Genomic DNA, 23,277 nt, shown 5'->3' with positions numbered 1-23,277 from the left:
ATCCATGGAGGAGAGGTGTGGTAGTACTAGAGATATCCATGGAGGAGTGGTAGTACTAGGGGTATCCATGGAGGAGAGGTGTGGTAGTACTAGGGGTATCCATGGAGGAGAGGAGAGGTGTGGTAGTACTAGAGGTATCCATGGAGGAGAGGTGTGGTAGTACTGGTATCCATGGAGGAGAGGAGAGGTGTGGTAGTACTAGAGCTTTCCATGGAGGAGAGGTGTGGTAGTACTAGGGGTATCCATGGAGGAGAGGAGAGGTGTGGTAGAACTAGAGGTATCCATGGAGGAGAGGTGTGGTAGTACTAGAGGTATCCATGGAGGAGATGGAGGTGTGGTAGTACTAGAGGTATCCATAGAGGAGAGGTGTGGTAGTACTAGGGGTATCCATGGAGGAGAGGAGAGCTGTGGTAGTACTAGAGGTATCCATGGAGGAGAGGTGTGGTAGTACTAGGGGTATCCATGGAGGAGAGGTGTGGTAGTACTAGGGGTATCCATGGAGGAGAGGAGAGCTGTGGTAGTACTAGAGGTATCCATGGAGGAGGTGTGGTAGTACTAGGGGTATCCATGGAGGAGAGGTGTGGTAGTTCTAGAGGTATCCATGGAGGAGAGGTGTGGTAGTACTAGAGGTATCCATGGAGGAGAGGTGTGGTAGTACAAGAGGTATCCATGGAGGAGAGGTGTGGTAGTACTAGAGGTATCCATGGAGGAGAGGAGAGGTGTGGTAGTACTAGAGGTATCCATAGAGAAGAGGTGTGGTAGTACTAGAGGTATCCATGGAGGAGAGGTGTGGTAGTCCTAGAGGTATCCATGGAGGAGAGGTGTGGTAGTACTAGGGTTATCCATGGAGGAGAGGTGTGGTAGTACTAGGGGTATCCATGGAGGAGAGATGTGGTAGTACTAGAGGTATCCATGGAGGAGAGGTGTGGTAGTACTTGAGGTATCCATGGAGGAGACGTGTGGTAGTACTAGAGGTATCCATGGAGGAGAGGAGAGGTGATGTAGTACTAGAGGTATCCATAGAGAAGAGGTGTGGTAGTACTAGGGGTATCCATGGAGGAGAGGTGTGGTAGTTCTAGAGGTATCCATGGAGGAGAGGTGTGGTAGTACTAGAGGTATCCATGGAGAAGAGGTGTGGTAGTACGAGGGGTATCCATGGAGGAGAGGTGTGGTAGTACTAGAGGTATCCATGGAGGAGAGAGGTGGTAGTACTAGGGGTATCCATGGAGAAGAGGTGTGGTAGTACTTGGGGTATCCATGGAGGAGAGGTGTGGTAGTTCTAGAGGTATCCATGGAGGAGAGGAGAGGTGTGGTAGTACTAGAGGTATCCATGGAGGAGAGGTGTGGTAGTTCTAGAGGTATCCATGGAGGAGAGGAGAGGTGTGGTAGTACTAGAGGTATCCATGGAGGAGAGGAGAGGTGTGGTAGTACTAGAGGTATCCATGGAGGAGAGGTGTGGTAGTTCTAGAGGTATCCGTGGAGGAGAGGTGTGGTAGTACTAGAGGTATCCATGGAGGAGAGGAGAGGTGTGGTAGTACTAGAGGTATCCATGGAGGAGAGGTGTGGTAGTACTAGAGGTATCCATGGAGGAGGTGTGGTAGTCCTAGAGGTATCCATGGAGGAGAGGTGTGGTAGTACTAGGGTTATCCATGGAGGAGAGGTGTGGTAGTACTTGGGGTATCCATGGAGGAGAGGTGTGGTAGTACTAGGGGTATCCATGGAGGAGAGGAGAGGTGTGGTAGTACTAGAGGTATCCATGGAGGAGAGGTGTGGTAGTACTAGGGGTATCCATGGAGGAGAGGTGTGGTAGTACTAGGGGTATCCATGGAGGAGAGGTGTGGTAGTACTAGGGGTATCCATGGAGGAGAGGTGTGGTAGTTCGAGAGGTATCCATGGAGGAGAGGAGAGGTGTGGTAGTACTAGAGGTATCCATGGAGGAGAGGAGAGATGTGGTAGTACTAGAGGTATCCATGGAGGAGAGGTGTGGTAGTTCTAGAGGTATCCATGGAGGAGAGGAGAGGTGTGGTAGTACTAGAGGTATCCATGGAGGAGAGGAGAGGTGTGGTAGTATTAGGAGGTATCCATGGAGGAGAGGTGTGGTAGTTCTAGAGGTATCCATGGAGGAGAGGAGAGGTGTGGTAGTACTAGAGGTATCCATGGAGGAGAGGAGAGGTGTGGTAGTACTAGAGGTATCCATGGAGGAGAGGAGTGTGGTAGTTCTAGAGGTATCCATGGAGGAGAGGTGTGGTAGTACTAGAGGTATCCATGGAGGAGAGGTGTGGTAGTCCTAGAGGTATCCATGGAGGAGAGGTGTGGTAGTACTAGGGTTATCCATGGAGGAGAGGTGTGGTAGTTCTAGAGGTATCCATGGAGGAGAGGAGAGGTGTGGGAGTACTAGAGGTATCCATGGAGGAGAGGAGAGGTGTGGTAGTACTAGAGGTATCCATGGAGGAGAGGAGAGGTGTGGTAGTTCTAGAGGTATCCATGGAGGAGAGGTGTGGTAGTACTAGAGGTATCCATGGAGGAGAGGTGTGGTAGTACTAGAGGTATCCATGGAGGAGGGAGAGGTGTGGTAGTACTAGAGGTATCCATGGAGGAGAGGTGTGGTAGTACTAGGGTTATCCATGGAGGAGAGGTGTGGTAGTTCTAGAGGTATCCATGGAGGAGAGGAGAGGTGTGGTAGTACTAGAGGTATCCATGGAGGTTGAGTGTTATGACCGTTTTACTTCCAATGGTTTTAATAATCAGGTCAGAGTAGGAAGAGAACAGGAGTGGAGTGACACACACGGCACACACACAAACTCAGTGAGGTGACAGTAGCAGGCTGGCTGAGGGCAGGTGGTTGGGGACAGGTACAGACACCCCCGCTCTGTCTCAGGACAGACAGGTAGACAGATCATCAAGTCACAAGCTCTGAGCTACAGACACAGAACCAGCTGTGGGACTGACTAGAACAGGATGTATGCAAATTAAAATATCTAAAATGTATTGAATGTTGCTCTGACACATAGTGACTACAAGCCATAGGAGATCATTAGGCTTCACAGTCTGTCTTGTGTCTGTGTGGAGAAGTACTGGGGGTATCTGGGAGAGACACATTTAGGAGAGATCTGAGTATAGGGTTCACGAAGACACACACACACACACACACACACACACACACACACACACACACACACACACACAGCTCTGGACGTAACAGACATCACACGTTAAACTGAAACAACAGTCGTCATTCTCCAGGTAAAAAAGATTTACTGATTTATGTAACAAAAACAGATCTTTTTTCTTTTCTTTAGCTAAAATAAATGTCTACTTCTTCATACTCTTAATGACAGTATCAAAACGCTTCATTGAGGACAGATATACACTGTAGAAGGAATCTGTGGCGTGGATATTGAAGGGTCGTTCTCGTAACACACGATGCTTCTCAAAGGGGTCTCGGTGTTTCAGACACAGATACACTGTAACACAGCACAGATACACTGTAACACAGCACAGATACACTGTAACACAGCACAGATACACTGTAACACAGCACAGATACACTGTAACACACCACAGATACACTGTAACACAGCACAGATACACTGTAACACACAACAGATACACTGTAACACAGCACAGATACACTGTAACACAGCACAGATACACTGTAACACAGCACAGATACACTGTAACACAGCACAGATACACTGTAACACAGCACAGATACACTGTAACAGATACACTGTAACACAGCACAGATACACTGTAACACAGCACAGATACACTGTAACACAGCACAGATACACTGTAACACAGCACAGATACACTGTAACACAGCACAGATACACTGTAACACAGCACAGATACACTGTAACACAGCACAGATACACTGTAACACAGCACAGATACACTGTAACACAGCACAGATACACTGTAACACAGCACAGATACACTGTAACACAGCACTGTAACACAGCACAGATACACTGTAACACAGCACAGATACACTGTAACACAGCACAGATACACTGTAACACACAACAGATACACTGTAACACATAACAGATACACTGTAACAGATACACTGTAACAGATACACTGTAACACATAACAGATACACTGTAACAGATACACTGTAACAGATACACTGTAACAGATACACTGTAACACACAACAGATACACTGTAACACACAACAGATACACTGTAACACATAACAGATACACTGTAACACACAACAGATACACTGTAACAAATACACTGTAACAGATACACTGTAACACACAACAGATACACTGTAACAGATACACTGTAACAGATACACTGTAACAGATAACAGATACACTGTAACAGATACACTGTAACACACAACAGATACACTGTAACACAGTACAGCACAGATACACTGTAACACACAACAGATACACACAGATAACACAGCACAGATACACTGTAACACAGCACAGATACACTGTAACACAGCACATACACTGTAACACAGCACAGATACACTGTAACACAGCACAGATACACTGTAACACAGCACAGATACACTGTAACACACAACAGATACACTGTAACACAGCACAGATACACTGTAACACAGCACAGATACACTGTAACACAGCACAGATACACTGTAACACAGCACAGATACACTGTAACACATAACAGATACACTGTAACACACAACAGATACACTGTAACACAGCACAGATACACTGTAACACACAACAGATACACTGTAACACAGCACAGATACACTGTAACACAGCACAGATACACTGTAACACAGCACAGATACACTGTAACACAGCACAGATACACTGTAACACAGCACAGATACACTGTAACACAGCACAGATACACTGTAACACAGCACAGATACACTGTAACAGATACACTGTAACACACAACAGATGCACTGTAACACATAACAGATACACTGTAACAGATACACTGTAACAGATACACTGTAACACACAACAGATGCACTGTAACACATAACAGATACACTGTAACACACAACAGATACACTGTAACAGCTAACAGATACACTGTAACAGATACACTGTAACAGCTAACAGATACACTGTAACAGCTAACAGATACACTGTAACACGTAACAGATATGCTGTGACACATAACAGTGATTCTGTGGTCTATCTTCTTGACGGAGTCTTGGACGGTACAGAACGAGTCTTCTTGGGCACCTTCTTACTGCCCTTAGCCTTTTTAGGGGGGTCTGACAAGGGGAGGGAGGGAGCGAGGGAGGAGGGGTTGGGTTTGCCGGTTGCCTCCCTCAGCAGAACGTTGGTGCGTTCGGTAGGAGGGGCTTCAGGGTCAACGACGAGTTGACAGAGGTCGTCTGGGTGAGGGGTCATTGACGATTGAGAATCGCACACCTGAAGAAGAAGGGGTCAACGGGTTAAGGAACATGGAAACACAAACACTTTCCTTTCATCCATGTTCCACAAACTACCAAACAAAATGATGTCTTAGTCGGTCTGAAGGTCCTAAGCTCAGAATTACGAGACGATGTTGGCCTTTTGAGGGTCAGACACAGCCACTGACAGACGAGCCCCCCCCCAAAAAAATATTTACAGGAGAAGCCTGAAGGAGAGAGGGAATGATATAGAGAGACTGATCCAAGTTATTTTCAGCCTTTGAAATGAGCTCTTAGTAAAAATAAAATTTAAAAAAGTCAATTGAATCGGAGGTCTCGCTTTAAAGCAGCCTGTCATTTAAATGACGACCGTCCATATTCAGCTGTTTCCTAAGACCAGCTCCTTTACAGCATCTACAAAACCCTTGTTTGTTTTGGGGATTATAACGACCAGATTAAAGGAAATGGGAAACTAGGGGTAGAAGTAGTAAAGTCTCCCTATAGAAACTGTCACTGTGGTTTTTGGTCAAACGGACACATTTCACAGTTCGGAAGTTAAGTCTGGAAAAGTAGAGAGTCATTGACTGAGAGATTCATCTACAGCAAAAAAACGCACACAGACATCTGGGATCCAGCCTGATTTCCACTCTGTCGGACACTGCAGTCCCTGTGGTGTTAAATGAGCCAAACAGAGGTTCTTCAACACTGTCAAACATCGGAAAGGACTGACGAGAGACAGCGTTACTATATAGAGTCTCTAGTTGTAGGACAGCAGTGTTACTATATAGAGTCTCTAGTTGTAGGACAGCAGTGTTACTATATAGAGTCTCTAGTTGTAGGACAGCAGTGTTACTATATAGAGTCTCTAGTTGTAGGACAGCAGTGTTACTATATAGAGTCTCTAGTTGTAGGACAGCAGTGTTACTATATAGAGTCTCTAGTTGTAGGACAGTGTTACTATATAGAGTCTAGTTGTAGGACAGCAGTGTTACTATATAGAGTCTAGTTGTAGGACAGCAGTGTTACTATATAGAGTCTCTAGTTGTAGGACAGTGTTACAGTGTTAGGACTATATAGAGTCTCTAGTTGTAGGACAGCTATATAGAGTCTCTAGTTGTAGTTACTATATAGAGTCTCTAGTTGTAGGACAGCAGTGTTACTATATAGAGTCTCTAGTTGTAGGACAGCAGTGTTAGGACTATATAGAGTCTCTAGTTGTAGGACAGCAGTGTTACTATATAGAGTCTCTAGTTGTAGGACAGCTATATAGTCTCTAGTTACTATATAGAGTCTCTAGTTGTAGGACAGCAGTGTTACTATATAGAGTCTCTAGTTTACTATATAGTCTCTAGTTGTAGGACAGAGTCTCTAGTTGTTACAGTATATATAGAGTCTCTAGTTGTAGGACAGTGTTACTATATAGAGTCTCTAGTTGTAGGACAGTGTTACTATATAGAGTCTCTAGTTGTAGGACAGTGTTACTATATAGAGTCTCTAGTTGTAGGACAGTGTTACTATATAGAGTCTCTAGTTGTAGGACAGCAGTGTTACTATATAGAGTCTCTAGTTGTAGGACAGTGTAACAGTGTTACTATATAGAGTCTCTAGTTGTAGGACAGTGTAACAGTGTTACTATATAGAGTCTCTAGTTGTAGGACAGTCAGTGTTACTATATAGAGTCTCTAGTTGTAGGACAGTGTTACAGTGTTACTGTTATATAGAGTCTCTAGTTGTAGGACAGCAGTGTTACTATATAGAGTCTCTAGTTGTAGGACAGTGTTACTATATAGTCTCTAGTTGTAGGACTACTATATAGAGTCTCTAGTTGTAGGACAGTGTTACTATATAGTGTTACTATATAGAGTCTCTAGTTGTAGGACAGTGTTACTATATAGAGTCTCTAGTTGTAGGACAGTACTATAGAGTCTCTAGTTGTAGGACAGTGTTACTATATAGAGTCTCTAGTTGTAGGACAGTGTTACTATATAGAGTCTCTAGTTGTAGGACAGTGTTACTAGTGTTACTATATAGAGTCTCTAGTTGTAGGACAGTGTTACTATAGTGTCTCTACTATATAGAGTCTCTAGTTGTAGGACAGCAGTGTTACTATATAGAGTCTCTAGTTGTAGGACAGCAGTGTTACTATATAGTCTCTAGTTGTAGGACAGTGTTACTATATAGAGTCTCTAGTTGTAGGACAGTGTTACTATATAGAGTCTCTAGTTGTAGGACAGTGTTACTATATAGAGTCTCTAGGACAGTGTTACTATATAGAGTCTCTAGTTGTAGGACAGTGTTACTATATAGAGTCTCTAGTTGTAGGACAGGACAGTGTTACTATATAGAGTCTCTAGTTGTAGGACAGTGTTACTATATAGAGTCTCTAGTTGTAGGACAGCAGTGTTACTATATAGAGTCTCTAGTTGTAGGACAGTGTTACAGTGTTACTATTGTATAGAGTCTCTAGTTGTAGGACAGCAGTGTTACTATATAGAGTCTCTAGTTGTAGGACAGCAGTGTTACTATATAGTCTCTAGTTGTAGGACAGTGTTACTATATAGAGTCTCTAGTTGTAGGACAGCAGTGTTACTATATAGAGTCTCTAGTTGTAGGACAGTGTTACTATATAGAGTCTCTAGTTGTAGGACAGTGTTACTATATAGAGTCTCTAGTTGTAGGACAGCAGTGTTACTATATAGAGTCTCTAGTTGTAGGACAGTGTTACTATATAGAGTCTCTAGTTGTAGGACAGCAGTGTTACTATATAGAGTCTCTAGTTGTAGGACAGCAGTGTTACTATATAGAGTCTCTAGTTGTAGGACAGCAGTGTTACTATATAGAGTCTCTAGTTGTAGGACAGTGTTACTATATAGAGTCTCTAGTTGTAGGACAGTGTTACTATATAGAGTCTCTAGTTGTAGGACAGCAGTGTTACTATATAGAGTCTCTAGTTGTAGGACAGTGTTACTATATAGAGTCTCTAGTTGTAGGACAGAGTCTCTAGTGTTACTATATAGAGTCTCTAGTTGTAGGACAGTGTTACTATATAGAGTCTCTAGTTGTAGGACAGTGTTACTATATAGAGTCTCTAGTTGTAGGACAGTGTTACTATATAGAGTCTCTAGTTGTAGGACAGTGTTACTATATAGAGTCTCTAGTTGTAGGACAGTGTTACTATATAGAGTCTCTAGTTGTAGGACAGCAGTGTTACTATATAGAGTCAGTGTTACTATATAGAGTCTCTAGTTGTAGGACAGTGTTACTATATAGAGTCTCTAGTTGTAGGACAGCAGTGTTACTATATAGAGTCTCTAGTTGTAGGACAGTGTTACTATATAGAGTCTCTAGTTGTAGGACAGTGTTACTATATAGAGTCTCTAGTTGTAGGACAGCAGTGTTACTATATAGAGTCTCTAGTTGTAGGACAGTGTTACTATATAGAGTCTCTAGTTGTAGGACAGTGTTACTATATAGAGTCTCTAGTTGTAGGACAGTGTTACTATATAGAGTCTCTAGTTGTAGGACAGTGTTACTATATAGAGTCTCTAGTTGTAGGACAGTGTTACTATATAGAGTCTCTAGTTGTAGGACAGTGTTACTATATAGAGTCTCTAGTTGTAGGACAGTGTTACTATATAGAGTCTCTAGTTGTAGGACAGTGTTACTATATAGAGTCTCTAGTTGTAGGACAGTGTTACTATATAGAGTCTCTAGTTGTAGGACAGTGTTACTATATAGAGTCTCTAGTTGTAGGACAGTGTTACTATATAGAGTCTCTAGTTGTAGGACAGTGTTACTATATAGAGTCTCTAGTTGTAGGACAGTGTTACTAGTGTTACTATATAGAGTCTCTAGTTGTAGGACAGTGTTACTATATAGAGTCTCTAGTTGTAGGACAGCAGTGTTACTATATATAGAGTCTCTAGTTGTAGGACAGCAGTGTTACTATATAGAGTCTCTAGTTGTAGGACAGTGTTACTATATAGAGTCTCTAGTTGTAGGACAGTGTTACTATATAGAGTCTCTAGTTGTAGGACAGTGTTACTATATAGAGTCTCTAGTTGTAGGACAGTGTTACTATATAGAGTCTCTAGTTGTACTGTTACTATAGAGTCTCTAGTTGTAGGACAGTGTTACTATATAGAGTCTCTAGTTGTAGGACAGTGTTACTATATAGAGTCTCTAGTTGTCTCTAGGACAGCAGTGTTACTATATAGAGTCTCTAGTTGTCTCTAGTTGGGACAGTGTTACTATATAGAGTCTCTAGTTGTAGGACAGCAGTGTTACAGTATATAGAGTCTCTAGTTGTAGGACAGCAGTGTTACTATATAGAGTCTCTAGTTGTAGGACAGCAGTCTCTAGTTGTAGGACAGCAGTGTTATATATAGAGTCTCTAGTTGTAGGACAGTGTTACTATATAGAGTCTCTAGTTGTAGGACAGCAGTGTTACTATATAGAGTCTCTAGTTGTAGGACAGCAGTGTTACTATATAGAGTCTCTAGTTGTAGGACAGCAGTGTTACTATATAGAGTCTCTAGTTGTAGGACAGTGTTACTATATAGAGTCTCTAGTTAGGACAGTACTATAGAGTCTCTAGTTGTAGGACAGCAGTGTTACTATATAGAGTCTCTAGTTGTAGGACAGTGTTACTATATAGAGTCTCTAGTTAGGACTGTTACTATATAGAGTCTCTAGTTGTAGGACAGCAGTGTTACTATATAGAGTCTCTAGTTGTAGGACAGTGTTACTATATAGAGTCTCTAGTTGTAGGACAGTGTTACTATATAGAGTCTCTAGTTGTAGGACAGTGTTACTATATAGAGTCTCTAGTTGTAGGACAGTGTTACTATATAGAGTCTCTAGTTGTAGGACAGTGTTACTATATAGAGTCTCTAGTTGTAGGACAGCAGTGTTACTATTGTATAGAGTCTCTAGTTGTAGGACAGTGTTACTATATAGAGTCTCTAGTTGTAGGACAGCAGTGTTACTATATAGAGTCTCTAGTTGTAGGACAGTGTTACTATATAGAGTCTCTAGTTGTAGGACAGCAGTGTTACTATATAGAGTCTCTAGTTGTAGGACAGTCTCTAGTGTTACTATATAGAGTCTCTAGTTGTAGGACAGTGTTACTATATAGTCTCTAGTTGTAGGACAGCAGTGTTACTATATAGAGTCTCTAGTTGTAGGACAGCAGTGTTACTATATAGAGTCTCTAGTTGTAGGACAGCAGTGTTACTATATAGTCTCTAGTTGTAGGACAGCAGTGTTACTATATAGAGTCTCTAGTTGTAGGACAGTGTTACTATATAGAGTCTCTAGTTGTAGGACAGTGTTACTATATAGAGTCTCTAGTTGTAGGACAGTGTTACTATAGAGTCTCTCTCGTCTCTTACAGGGATGAAACAGAGGTCCTCCCTGAGACAGGCATCGTGTAGTTCTTTCCGGAGGGCGGAGACATGGCTTTGGTGGGCGGAGATTTCCCTCTCCATCGAGCCAATCCTGGAGAACGCTGCGTGGTATAACTCAGAGAACGTCCCCACCAGGCTCTGCAATGCACCATGGGAGGAAAGAGCAAAAGGTTTTTATTCAGGGTGTGAATGTGTGTGTTTGTTTAATTATTCAGGGACGGGTGTTGAACTAACATCAGGATTATGTTAACCTGCTCTAGTAGATGTACATATATCAGTATTTGATCAGTTTCAGGGATAACTTCCTCTTTTTCTCTACAGGACTAGTACCTGACAGACTAAACTCAGTGTCCCTACAGGACTAGTACCTGACAGACTAAACTCAGTGTCCCTACAGGACTAGTACCTGACAGACTAAACTCAGTGTCCATACAGGACTAGTACCTGACAGACTAAACTAAGTGTCCCTACAGGACTAGTACCTGACAGACTAAACTCAGTGTCCCTACAGGACGACTAGTTCCTGACAGACTAAACTCAGTGTCCCTACAGGACGACTAGTACCTGACAGACTAAACTCAGTGTCCATACAGGACTAGTACCTGACAGACTAAACTCAGTGTCCCTACAGGACTAGTACCTGACAGACTAAACTCAGTGTCCCTACAGACTAACCTGACAGACTAAACTCAGTGTCCCTACAGGACTAGTACCTGACAGACTAAACTCAGTGTCCCTACAGGACTAGTACCTGACAGACTAAACTCAGTGTCCCTACAGGACTAGTACCTGACAGACTAAACTCAGTGTCCCTACAGGACTAGTACCTGACAGACTAAACTCAGTGTCCCTACAGGACTAGTACCTGACAGACTAAACTCAGTGTCCCTACAGGACTAGTACCTGACAGACTACTCAGTCCCTACAGGACTGACTAGTACCTGACAGACTAAACTCAGTGTCCCTACAGGACTAGTACCTGACAGACTAAACTCAGTGTCCCTACAGGACTAGTACCTGACAGACTAAACTCAGTGTCCCTACAGGACTAGTACCTGACAGACTAAACTCAGTGTCCCTACAGGACTAGTACCTGACAGACTAAACTCAGTGTCCCTACAGGACTAGTACCTGACAGACTAAACTCAGTGTCCCTACAGGACTAGTACCTGACAGACTAAACTCAGTGTCCCTACAGGACTAGTACCTGACAGACTAAACTCAGTGTCCATACAGGACTAGTACCTGACAGACTAAACTCAGTGTCCCTACAGGACTAGTACCTGACAGACTAAACTCAGTGTCCCTACAGGACTAGTACCTGACAGACTAAACTCAGTGTCCCTACAGGACGACTAGTACCTGACAGACTAAACTCAGTGTCCCTACAGGACTAGTACCTGACAGACTAAACTCAGTGTCCCTATAGATCGACTAGTACCTGACAGACTAAACTCAGTGTCCCTACAGGACTAGTACCTGACAGACTAAACTCAGTGTCCATACAGGACTAGTACCTGACAGACTGAACTCAGTGTCCCTACAGGACTAGTACCTGACAGGCGGCCACGTCCGGCCCTCCCAGCAACCTCTCTGGTCCAGTCAGATCCAGGTGCACTCTTGGTAACTGCAGAGGGAGGTCCTTGTCAGTGGAGGTGGATCGTGATTGGACGATACGGTCTCTGACCTGCGGTGGGGGCAGGAGAAAGAGGTGGTCCTAGTTTATCATAGAGAAAGAGAGAGTGTGTGTATTGGGCCATTTACACTGTGTAACATGGGAAGATATTCACATTCAACGGAAGGAAAGAGAGAGAAGCGGACGGGGACTCGAGTGACCAATCGATGCTCACCATAGATTACAAACCTTACTGGATTGGCCAACAATGGCTGTTGATACGTAGCACTAGCTACCTTGCACCCTTGTATAGTGTAAATGGCCAGTGTGTGTATGAATGTGTGGCTGTGTGTGTATGTGTGTGTATATGTGTGTATGTGTGTGGCTGTGTGTGTGGCTGCGTGTGCAGGTTTGTGTGTTAGTGCTTCTGTTTCAAGGACACACTGCTGAGCCAAAGGGAGTGGGAGGGGCCAAACCTCCGGGGAGTGGGAGGGGTCAAACCTCCGGGGAGTGGGAGGGGTCAAACCTCCGGGGAGTGGGAGGGGTCAAACCTCCGGGAGTGGCCATACCTCCTGGGAGTGGGAGGGGCCAAAACTCCGGGAGGGGGGAGGGGTCAAACCTCCTGGGAGAGGGAGGGGTCAAACCTCCTGGGAGAGGGAGGGGTCAAACCTCCGGGGAGGAGGGGTCAAACCTCCGGGGAGGAGGGGTCAAACCTCCGGGGAGGGGTCAAACCTCCGGGGAGGGGTCAAACCTCCGGGGAGTGGGAGGGGCCATACCTCCGGGAGTGGGAGGGGTCAAACCTCCTGGGAGGGGCCATACCTCCTGGGAGGGGAGGGGCCAAACCTCCGGGGAGTGGGAGGGGTCAAACCTCCGGGGAGTGGGAGGGGTCAAACCTCCGGGGAGGGGTCAAACCTCCGGGGAGGGGTCAAACCTCCGGGGAGTGGGAGGGGCCATACCTCCTGGGAGTGGGAGGGGCCATACCTCCGGGGAGTGGGAGGGGCCAAAACTCCGGGGAGGGGCCAAACCTCCTGGGAGAGGGAGGGGTCAAACCTCCTGGGAGAGGGAGGGGTCAAACCTCCCGGGAGGAGGGGTCAAACCTCCGGGGAGGAGGGGTCAAACCTCCGAGGAGGGGTCAAACCTCCGGGGAGGGGTCAAACCTCCGGGGAGTGGGAGGGGCCATACCTCCGGGGAGTGGGAGGGGTCAAACCTCCTGGGAGGGGCCATACCTCCTGGGAGTGGAGGGGTCAAACCTCCGGGGAGTGGGAGGGGTCAAACCTCCGGGGAGTGGGAGGGGTCAAACCTCCGGGGAGTGGTCAAACCTCCGGGGAGGGGTCAAACCTCCGGGGAGGGGTCAAACCTCCGGGGAGGGGTCAAACCTCCGGGGAGTGGGAGGGGCCATACCTCCTGGGAGTGGGAGGGGCCATACCTCCGGGGAGTGGGAGGGGCCTCTCTATTTAAACACCACCCAGTGTTGCTCACCTCTCTATTTAAACACCACCCACCCAGTGTTGCTCACCTCTCTATTTAAACATCACCCAGTGTTGCTCACCTCTCTATATAAACACCACCCACCCAGTGTTGCTCACCTCTCTATTTAAACACCACCCACCCAGTGTTGCTCACCTCTCTATTTAAACACCACCCACCCAGTGTTGCTCACCTCTCTATTTAAACACCACCCACCCAGTGTTGCTCACCTCTCTATTTAAACACCACCCACCCAGTGTTGCTCACCTCTCTATTTAAACACCACCCACCCAGTGTTGCTCACCTCTCTATATAAACACCACCCACCCAGTGTTGCTCACCTCTCTATTTAAACACCACCCACCCAGTGTTGCTCACCTCTCTATATAAACACCACCCAGTGTTGCTCACCTCTCTATTTAAACACCACCCACCCAGTGTTGCTCACCTCTCTATATAAACACCACCCACCCAGTGTTGCTCACCTCTCTATATAAACACCACCCACCCAGTGTTGCTCACCTCTCTATATAAACACCACCCACCCAGTGTTGCTCACCTCTCTATATAAACACCACCCACCCAGTGTTGCTCACCTCTCTATATAAACACCACCCACCCAGTGTTGCTCACCTCTCTATATAAACACCACCCAGTGTTGCTCACCTCTCTATATAAACACCACCCACCCAGTGTTGCTCACCTCTCTGTAGCTGCTCTCTACTGCTCTCATGTAGCTGGCCAGGGAGTCCTTGCGCCTAGAGAGAGACAGAGAGAAAGACAGACAAAGAGACAGAGAGACAGACAGAGATCAGTCAGCATTACAATGGCAAGCTAATGCCACAGTCATCATCGGCTTTTAGACCCTACAGTACATATACATTAAAATCCCCTTTACTGGGTCAAGACCCTACAGTACATGATCATTATTGGGTCAAGACCCTACAGTACATGAACATTATTGGGTCAAGACCCTACAGTACATGATCATTATTGGGTCAAGACCCTACAGTACATGATCATTATTGGGTCAAGACCCTACAGTACATGATCATTATTGGGTCAAGACCCTACAGTACATGATCATTATTGGGTCAAGACCCTACAGTACATGATCATTATTGGGTCAAGACCCTACAGTACATGAACATTATTGGGTCAAGACCCTACAGTACATGATCATTATTGGGTCAAGACCCTACAGTACATGAAGACCCTACAGTACATGATCATTATTGGGTCAAGACCCTACAGTACATGATCATTATTGGGTCAAGACCCTCAGTACATGATCATTATTGGGTCAAGACCCTACAGTACATGATCATTATTGGGTCAAGACCCTACAGTACATGATCATTATTGGGTCAAGACCCTACAGTACATGATCATTATTGGGTCAAGACCCTACAGTACATGATCATTATTGGGTCAAGACCCTACAGTACATGATCATTATTGGGTCAAGACCCTACAGTACATGAACATTATTGGGTCAAGACCCTACAGTACATGATCATTCAACCCTCAGAAGTCACGAGACACACAACACGCTCGTGTACCAGCCTGTAAGAAGAAAAAATGCTAGTTTTGAGAGGGTGCAAAAGGACAACTCTAGATCCCGTAATTCTCAACAGAGCACAGCGCCCCCTGAAGGTCACATGTCCATTACATACCAAGACAGTTTACCTATATATATTCAAGGCTGTCTATTTTCCACCACAGACCGATGCTGGCAATAAGACAGCGCTTAACGAGCTGTATACGGCCATAAAGCAAAAAAGAATATGCTCGTCCAGAGACAGTGCTCCTCCTAGTGGCCGGTGACGAAAGCAGGAAAACTTCAATCCTTTTTATGAACTCATTTCCACCGGCTAAGACGCTCGTCGGACGTGGCAGGGCTTGAAAACTATCACGGATTACAAAGGGAAACCCAGCCGCAAGCTGCCCAGTGACGCGAGCCTACCAGACAAAATAAAATACCTTCTATGCTCGCTTCGAGGCTGGCAACACTGAAGCATGCATGAGAGCACCAGCTGTTCCGGACAACTGTGATAATGCTCTCCATAGCCGATGTGTGTAAGACCTTTAAACAGGTCAACATTCACAAGGCCGCAGGGACAGACGGATTACCAGGACTTGAACTCAAAGCAGGCGCTGACCAACTGGCAAGTGTCTTCACTGACATTTTCAACCTCTCCCTGACTGTAATACCAACATGTTTTAAGCAGACCAACATCGTACCTGTGCCCAAGAACGCAAGGGTAACCTGTGTAGATAACTACCGACCTGTAGCCCTCACGTCTGCAGCTATGAAATGCTTTGAAAGGCTGGTCATGGCTCACAGCAACACCATCATCCCAGAAACCTTAGACCCACTCCAATTTGCATACCACCCCAACAGATCCACAGATGACGCAATCTCTATTACACTGCCATTTCCCACCTGGACAAAAGGAACACCTATGTGAGAATGCTGTTCATTGACTACAGCTCAGGGTTCAACACCATAGTACCTGCAAAGGACCCTGGGACTAAACATCTCCCTCTGCAACTGGATCCTGGACTTCCTGACGGGCCTCCCCCTGGTGGTGAGGGTAGGCAACAACACAACCGCCATATTGACCCTCAACACGGGATCCCCTCAGGGGTGGGTGCTCAGTCCCCTCCTGTACTCCCTGTTCACCTATGACTGCGTGGCCGCGCACGACTCCAACACCATAATTAAGTTTGCTGATGACACAACGGTGGTAGGCCTGTTAACAGAAGACGACTCCTATAGGGAGGAAGTCAGAGACCTGGCAGTGTGGTGCCAGGACAACAACCTCTCCCTCAACGTCACCAAGACAAAGGAGCTGATGTTGGACTACAGGAAAAGGAAGGCCGAGCACGGCGCCTTCCACATCGACGGGGCTGTAGTGGAGCATGTCGAGAGCTTCCAGTTCCTCGGTGTCCACATCACTAAGGAATCATCATGATTCACACACACCCACATAGTTGTGAAGAAGGCACGACAACGCCTCTTCCACCTCAGGAGGCTGAAAAGATTTGACATGGGCCCTCAAATCATCAAAACGTTCTACAGCTGCACCATCGAGAGCATCTTGACTGGCTACATCACCACTTGATATGGCATGTGCTTGGCATCTGACCACAAGGCGCTACAGAGGGTAGTGCGTACGGCCCAGTACATGACTGGGGCCGAACTCCCTGCCATCCAGGACCTCTATACCAGGCGGTGTCAGAGGAAGGCCCTATAAATTGTTAAAGACTCCAGCCACCCAAGTCACAGACTGTCCTCTCTGCTACCGCACGGCAAGTGGTACAGATGCACCAAGTCCCACATCAATTTGTATACAGCCCCAACAGAGCTATAGATGAAGCAGGGTGCTCTCCACCCTGCCCTCACCCACCTGGATGAGGAACACCTATGTGACGAATGCTGTTCATTGGCTAAAGCTCAGCGTTCAACACTATTGTCCACTCCAAGCTTGTCACCGGCAACGATGAGACAGCATACAGGGAGGAGGTTAGTGACCTGGCAGTGTGGTGGCAGAACAACGACCTCTCCCTCAACGTCAGTAAGACCAAGGAGCTGATTGTGGACTACAGGAAATGGGTGGGAGAGCGTGTGTAGGGTATAGTGTGTAGGGTATAGTGTGTAGGGTATAGTGTGTAGGGTATAGTGTGTAGGGTATAGTGTGTAGGGTATAGTGTTTAGGGTGCAGTGCGTAGGGTATAGTGTGTAGGGTATAGTGTGTAGGGTATAGTGTGTAGGGTATAGTGTGTAGTGTATAGTGTGTAGGGTATAGTGTGTAGGGTATAGTGTGTAGGGTATAGTGTTTAGGGTATAGTGTGTAGGGTATAGTGTGTAGGGTATAGTGTTTAGGGTATAGTGTGTAGGGTATAGTGTGTAGGGTATAGTGTTTAGGGTATAGTGTGTAGGGTATAGTGTGTAGGGTATAGTGTGTAGGGTGCTAGTGTTTAGGGTATAGTGTGTAGGGTATAGTGTGTAGGGTATAGTGTGTAGGGTATAGTGTTTAGGGTATAGTGTGTAGGGTATAGTGTGTAGGGTATAGTGTGTAGGGTATAGTGTGTAGGGTATAGTGTGTAGGGTATAGTGTTTAGGGTGCAGTGTGTAGGGTATAGTGTGTAGGGTATAGTGTGTAGGGTATAGTGTGTAGGGTATAGTGTGTAGGGTATAGTGTGTAGGGTATAGTGTTTAGGGTATAGTGTGTAGGGTATAGGGTATAGTGTGTAGGGTGCTAGTGTTTAGGGTATAGTGTGTAGGGTATAGTGTGTAGGGTATAGTGTTTAGGGTGCAGTGTGTAGGGTATAGTGTGTAGGGTATAGTGTAGGGTATAGTGTTTAGGGTATAGTGTATAGGGTATAGTGTGTAGGGTATAGTGTGTAGGGTATAGTGTTTAGGGTATAGTGTGTAGGGTATAGTGTGTAGGGTATAGTGTTTAGGGTATAGTGTGTAGGGTATAGTGTGTAGGGTATAGTGTGTAGGGTATAGTGTTTAGGGTGCAGTGTGTAGGGTATAGTGTGTAGGGTATAGTGTGTAGGGTATAGTGTGTAGGGTATAGTGTTTAGGGTGCAGTGTGTAGGGTATAGTGTGTAGGGTATAGTGTTTAGGGTGCAGTGTGTAGGGTATAGTGTGTAGGGTATAGTGTGTAGGGTATAGTGTGTAGGGTATAGTGTTTAGGGTGCAGTGTGTAGGGTATAGTGTGTAGGGTATAGTGTGTAGGGTATAGTGTGTAGGGTATAGTGTGTAGGGTATAGTGTGTAGGGTGCAGTGTGTAGGGTATAGTGTGTAGGGTATAGTGTGTAGGGTATAGTGTGTAGGGTATAGTGTGTAGGGTATAGTGTTTAGGGTATAGTGTGTAGGGTATAGTGTGTAGGGTATAGTGTGTAGGGTATAGTGTTTAGGGTGCAGTCTGTAGGGTATAGTGTGTAGGGTATAGTGTTTAGGGTATAGTGTGTAGGGTATAGTGTTTAGGGTGCAGTGTGTAGGGTATAGTGTGTAGGGTATAGTGTTTAGGGTGCAGTGTGTAGGGTATAGTGTGTAGGGTATAGTGTGTAGGGTATAGTGTTTAGGGTATAGTGTTTAGGGTATAGTGTGTAGGGTATAGTGTGTAGGGTATAGTGTGTAGGGTATAGTGTGTAGGGTATAGTGTGTAGGGTGCAGTGTGTAGGGTATAGTGTGTAGAGTATAGTGTGTAGGGTATAGTGTGTAGGGTATAGTGTGTAGGGTATAGTGTGTAGGGTATAGTGTGTAGGGTATAGTGTTTAGGGTATAGTGTGTAGGGTATAGTGTGTAGGGTATAGTGTGTAGGGTATAGTGTTTAGGGTGCAGTGTGTAGGGTATAGTGTGTAGGGTATAGTGTGTAGGGTATAGTGTGTAGGGTATAGTGTGTAGGGTATAGTGTTTAGGGTGCAGTGTGTAGGGTATAGTGTGTAGGGTATAGTGTGTAGGGTATAGTGTGTAGGGTATAGTGTGTAGGGTATAGTGTGTAGGGTATAGTGTTTAGGGTATAGTGTGTAGGGTATAGGGTATAGTGTGTAGGGTGCTAGTGTTTAGGGTATAGTGTGTAGGGTATAGTGTGTAGGGTATAGTGTTTAGGGTGCAGTGTGTAGGGTATAGTGTGTAGGGTATAGTGTGTAGGGTATAGTGTTTAGGGTATAGTGTATAGGGTATAGTGTGTAGGGTATAGTGTGTAGGGTATAGTGTTTAGGGTATAGTGTGTAGGGTATAGTGTGTAGGGTATAGTGTTTAGGGTATAGTGTGTAGGGTATAGTGTGTAGGGTATAGTGTGTAGGGTATAGTGTTTAGGGTGCAGTGTGTAGGGTATAGTGTGTAGGGTATAGTGTGTAGGGTATAGTGTGTAGGGTATAGTGTTTAGGGTGCAGTGTGTAGGGTATAGTGTGTAGGGTATAGTGTTTAGGGTGCAGTGTGTAGGGTATAGTGTGTAGGGTATAGTGTGTAGGGTATAGTGTGTAGGGTATAGTGTTTAGGGTGCAGTGTGTAGGGTATAGTGTGTAGGGTATAGTGTGTAGGGTATAGTGTGTAGGGTATAGTGTGTAGGGTATAGTGTGTAGGGTGCAGTGTGTAGGGTATAGTGTGTAGGGTATAGTGTGTAGGGTATAGTGTGTAGGGTATAGTGTGTAGGGTATAGTGTTTAGGGTATAGTGTGTAGGGTATAGTGTGTAGGGTATAGTGTGTAGGGTATAGTGTTTAGGGTGCAGTCTGTAGGGTATAGTGTGTAGGGTATAGTGTTTAGGGTATAGTGTGTAGGGTATAGTGTTTAGGGTGCAGTGTGTAGGGTATAGTGTGTAGGGTATAGTGTTTAGGTGCAGGTGCAGTGTGTAGGGTATAGTGTGTAGGGTATAGTGTGTAGGGTATAGTGTTTAGGGTATAGTGTTTAGGGTATAGTGTGTAGGGTATAGTGTGTAGGGTATAGTGTGTAGGGTATAGTGTGTAGGGTATAGTGTGTAGGGTGCAGTGTGTAGGGTATAGTGTGTAGAGTATAGTGTGTAGGGTATAGTGTGTAGGGTATAGTGTGTAGGGTATAGTGTGTAGGGTATAGTGTGTAGGGTATAGTGTTTAGGGTATAGTGTGTAGGGTATAGTGTGTAGGGTATAGTGTGTAGGGTATAGTGTTTAGGGTGCAGTGTGTAGGGTATAGTGTGTAGGGTATAGTGTGTAGGGTATAGTGTGTAGGGTATAGTGTGTAGGGTATAGTGTTTAGGGTGCAGTGTGTAGGGTATAGTGTGTAGGGTATAGTGTTTAGGGTGCAGTGTGTAGGGTATAGTGTGTAGGGTATAGTGTGTAGGGTATAGTGTGTAGGGTATAGTGTTTAGGGTGCAGTGTGTAGGGTATAGTGTGTAGGGTATAGTGTGTAGGGTATAGTGTGTAGGGTGCAGTGTGTAGGGTATAGTGTGTAGGGTATAGTGTGTAGGGTATAGTGTGTAGGGTATAGTGTGTAGGGTATAGTGTGTAGGGTATAGTGTGTAGGGTATAGTGTGTAGGGTATAGTGTGTAGGGTATAGTGTTTAGGGTATAGTGTGTAGGGTATAGTGTTTAGGGTATAGTGTGTAGGGTATAGTGTGTAGGGTATAGTGTTTAGGGTATAGTGTTTAGGGTATAGTGTGTAGGGTATAGTGTGTAGGGTATAGTGTGTAGGGTGCTAGTGTTTAGGGTATAGTGTGTAGGGTATAGTGTGTAGGGTATAGTGTGTAGGGTATAGTGTTTAGGGTATAGTGTGTAGGGTATAGTGTGTAGGGTATAGTGTGTAGGGTATAGTGTGTAGGGTATAGTGTGTAGGGTATAGTGTTTAGGGTGCAGTGTGTAGGGTATAGTGTGTAGGGTATAGTGTGTAGGGTATAGTGTGTAGGGTATAGTGTGTAGGGTATAGTGTGTAGGGTATAGTGTGTAGGGTATAGTGTTTAGGGTATAGTGTGTAGGGTATAGGGTATAGTGTGTAGGGTGCTAGTGTTTAGGGTATAGTGTGTAGGGTATAGTGTGTAGGGTATAGTGTTTAGGGTGCAGTGTGTAGGGTATAGTGTGTAGGGTATAGTGTGTAGGGTATAGTGTTTAGGGTATAGTGTATAGGGTATAGTGTGTAGGGTATAGTGTGTAGGGTATAGTGTTTAGGGTATAGTGTGTAGGGTATAGTGTGTAGGGTATAGTGTTTAGGGTATAGTGTGTAGGGTATAGTGTGTAGGGTATAGTGTGTAGGGTATAGTGTTTAGGGTGCAGTGTGTAGGGTATAGTGTGTAGGGTATAGTGTGTAGGGTATAGTGTGTAGGGTATAGTGTTTAGGGTGCAGTGTGTAGGGTATAGTGTGTAGGGTATAGTGTTTAGGGTGCAGTGTGTAGGGTATAGTGTGTAGGGTATAGTGTGTAGGGTATAGTGTGTAGGGTATAGTGTTTAGGGTGCAGTGTGTAGGGTATAGTGTGTAGGGTATAGTGTGTAGGGTATAGTGTGTAGGGTATAGTGTGTAGGGTATAGTGTGTAGGGTATAGTGTGTAGGGTGCAGTGTGTAGGGTATAGTGTGTAGGGTATAGTGTGTAGGGTATAGTGTGTAGGGTATAGTGTGTAGGGTATAGTGTTTAGGGTATAGTGTGTAGGGTATAGTGTGTAGGGTATAGTGTGTAGGGTATAGTGTTTAGGGTGCAGTGTGTAGGGTATAGTGTGTAGGGTATAGTGTTTAGGGTATAGTGTGTAGGGTATAGTGTTTAGGGTGCAGTGTGTAGGGTATAGTGTGTAGGGTATAGTGTTTAGGGTGCAGTGTGTAGGGTATAGTGTGTAGGGTATAGTGTGTAGGGTATAGTGTTTAGGGTATAGTGTTTAGGGTATAGTGTGTAGGGTATAGTGTGTAGGGTATAGTGTGTAGGGTATAGTGTGTAGGGTATAGTGTGTAGGGTATAGTGTGTAGGGTGCAGTGTGTAGGGTATAGTGTGTAGAGTATAGTGTGTAGGGTATAGTGTGTAGGGTATAGTGTGTAGGGTATAGTGTGTAGGGTATAGTGTGTAGGGTATAGTGTTTAGGGTATAGTGTGTAGGGTATAGTGTGTAGGGTATAGTGTGTAGGGTATAGTGTTTAGGGTGCAGTGTGTAGGGTATAGTGTGTAGGGTATAGTGTGTAGGGTATAGTGTGTAGGGTATAGTGTGTAGGGTATAGTGTTTAGGGTGCAGTGTGTAGGGTATAGTGTGTAGGGTATAGTGTTTAGGGTGCAGTGTGTAGGGTATAGTGTGTAGGGTATAGTGTGTAGGGTATAGTGTGTAGGGTATAGTGTTTAGGGTGCAGTGTGTAGGGTATAGTGTGTAGGGTATAGTGTGTAGGGTATAGTGTGTAGGGTGCAGTGTGTAGGGTATAGTGTGTAGGGTATAGTGTGTAGGGTATAGTGTGTAGGGTATAGTGTGTAGGGTATAGTGTGTAGGGTATAGTGTGTAGGGTATAGTGTGTAGGGTATAGTGTGTAGGGTATAGTGTTTAGGGTATAGTGTGTAGGGTATAGTGTGTAGGGTATAGTGTGTAGGGTATAGTGTGTAGGGTATAGTGTTTAGGGTATAGTGTGTAGGGTGCTAGTGTTTAGGGTATAGTGTTTAGGGTGCTAGTGTTTAGGGTATAGTGTTTAGGGTGCTAGTGTTTAGGGTATAGTGTTTAGGGTATAGTGTGTAGGGTGCTAGTGTTTAGGGTATAGTGTTTAGGGTATAGTGTGTAGGGTGCTAGTGTTTAGGGTATAGTGTTTAGGGTATAGTGTGTAGGGTGCTAGTGTGTAGGGTGCTAGTGTTTAGGGTATAGTGTGTAGGGTGCTAGTGTTTAGGGTATAGTGTTTAGGGTATAGTGTGTAGGGTGCTAGTGTGTAGGGTGCTAGTGTTTAGGGTATAGTGTTTAGGGTATAGTGTGT

At 45.1% G+C, this 23,277-nt stretch overlaps 1 protein-coding gene across 1 annotated transcript in view; it reads right to left on the bottom strand.

Annotated features, from left to right (window-relative positions):
- Positions 1 to 5,000: 5,000 nt before the first annotated feature.
- The window catches only part of ccdc171 (coiled-coil domain containing 171), a 60,265-nt gene continuing 41,988 nt past the window's right edge, over positions 5,001 to 23,277 (bottom strand). The window contains exons 20-23 of the mRNA XM_042329303.1: positions 14,567 to 14,621; positions 12,337 to 12,468; positions 10,767 to 10,919; positions 5,001 to 5,392 (exon numbers count right to left, since the gene is read on the bottom strand). Of these exons, the coding sequence (XP_042185237.1) occupies positions 5,150 to 5,392; positions 10,767 to 10,919; positions 12,337 to 12,468; positions 14,567 to 14,621 (583 nt within the window). The 3' untranslated portion in view covers positions 5,001 to 5,149. The remainder of the gene's footprint in view (positions 5,393 to 10,766; positions 10,920 to 12,336; positions 12,469 to 14,566; positions 14,622 to 23,277) is intronic.

The sequence above is a fragment of the Oncorhynchus tshawytscha genome, linkage group LG10 (genome assembly GCF_018296145.1).
Source record: "Oncorhynchus tshawytscha isolate Ot180627B linkage group LG10, Otsh_v2.0, whole genome shotgun sequence".
Classification (NCBI taxonomy): Eukaryota; Metazoa; Chordata; class Actinopteri; order Salmoniformes; family Salmonidae; genus Oncorhynchus; species Oncorhynchus tshawytscha.
This window is presented reverse-complemented; position numbering and strand designations above follow the sequence as displayed.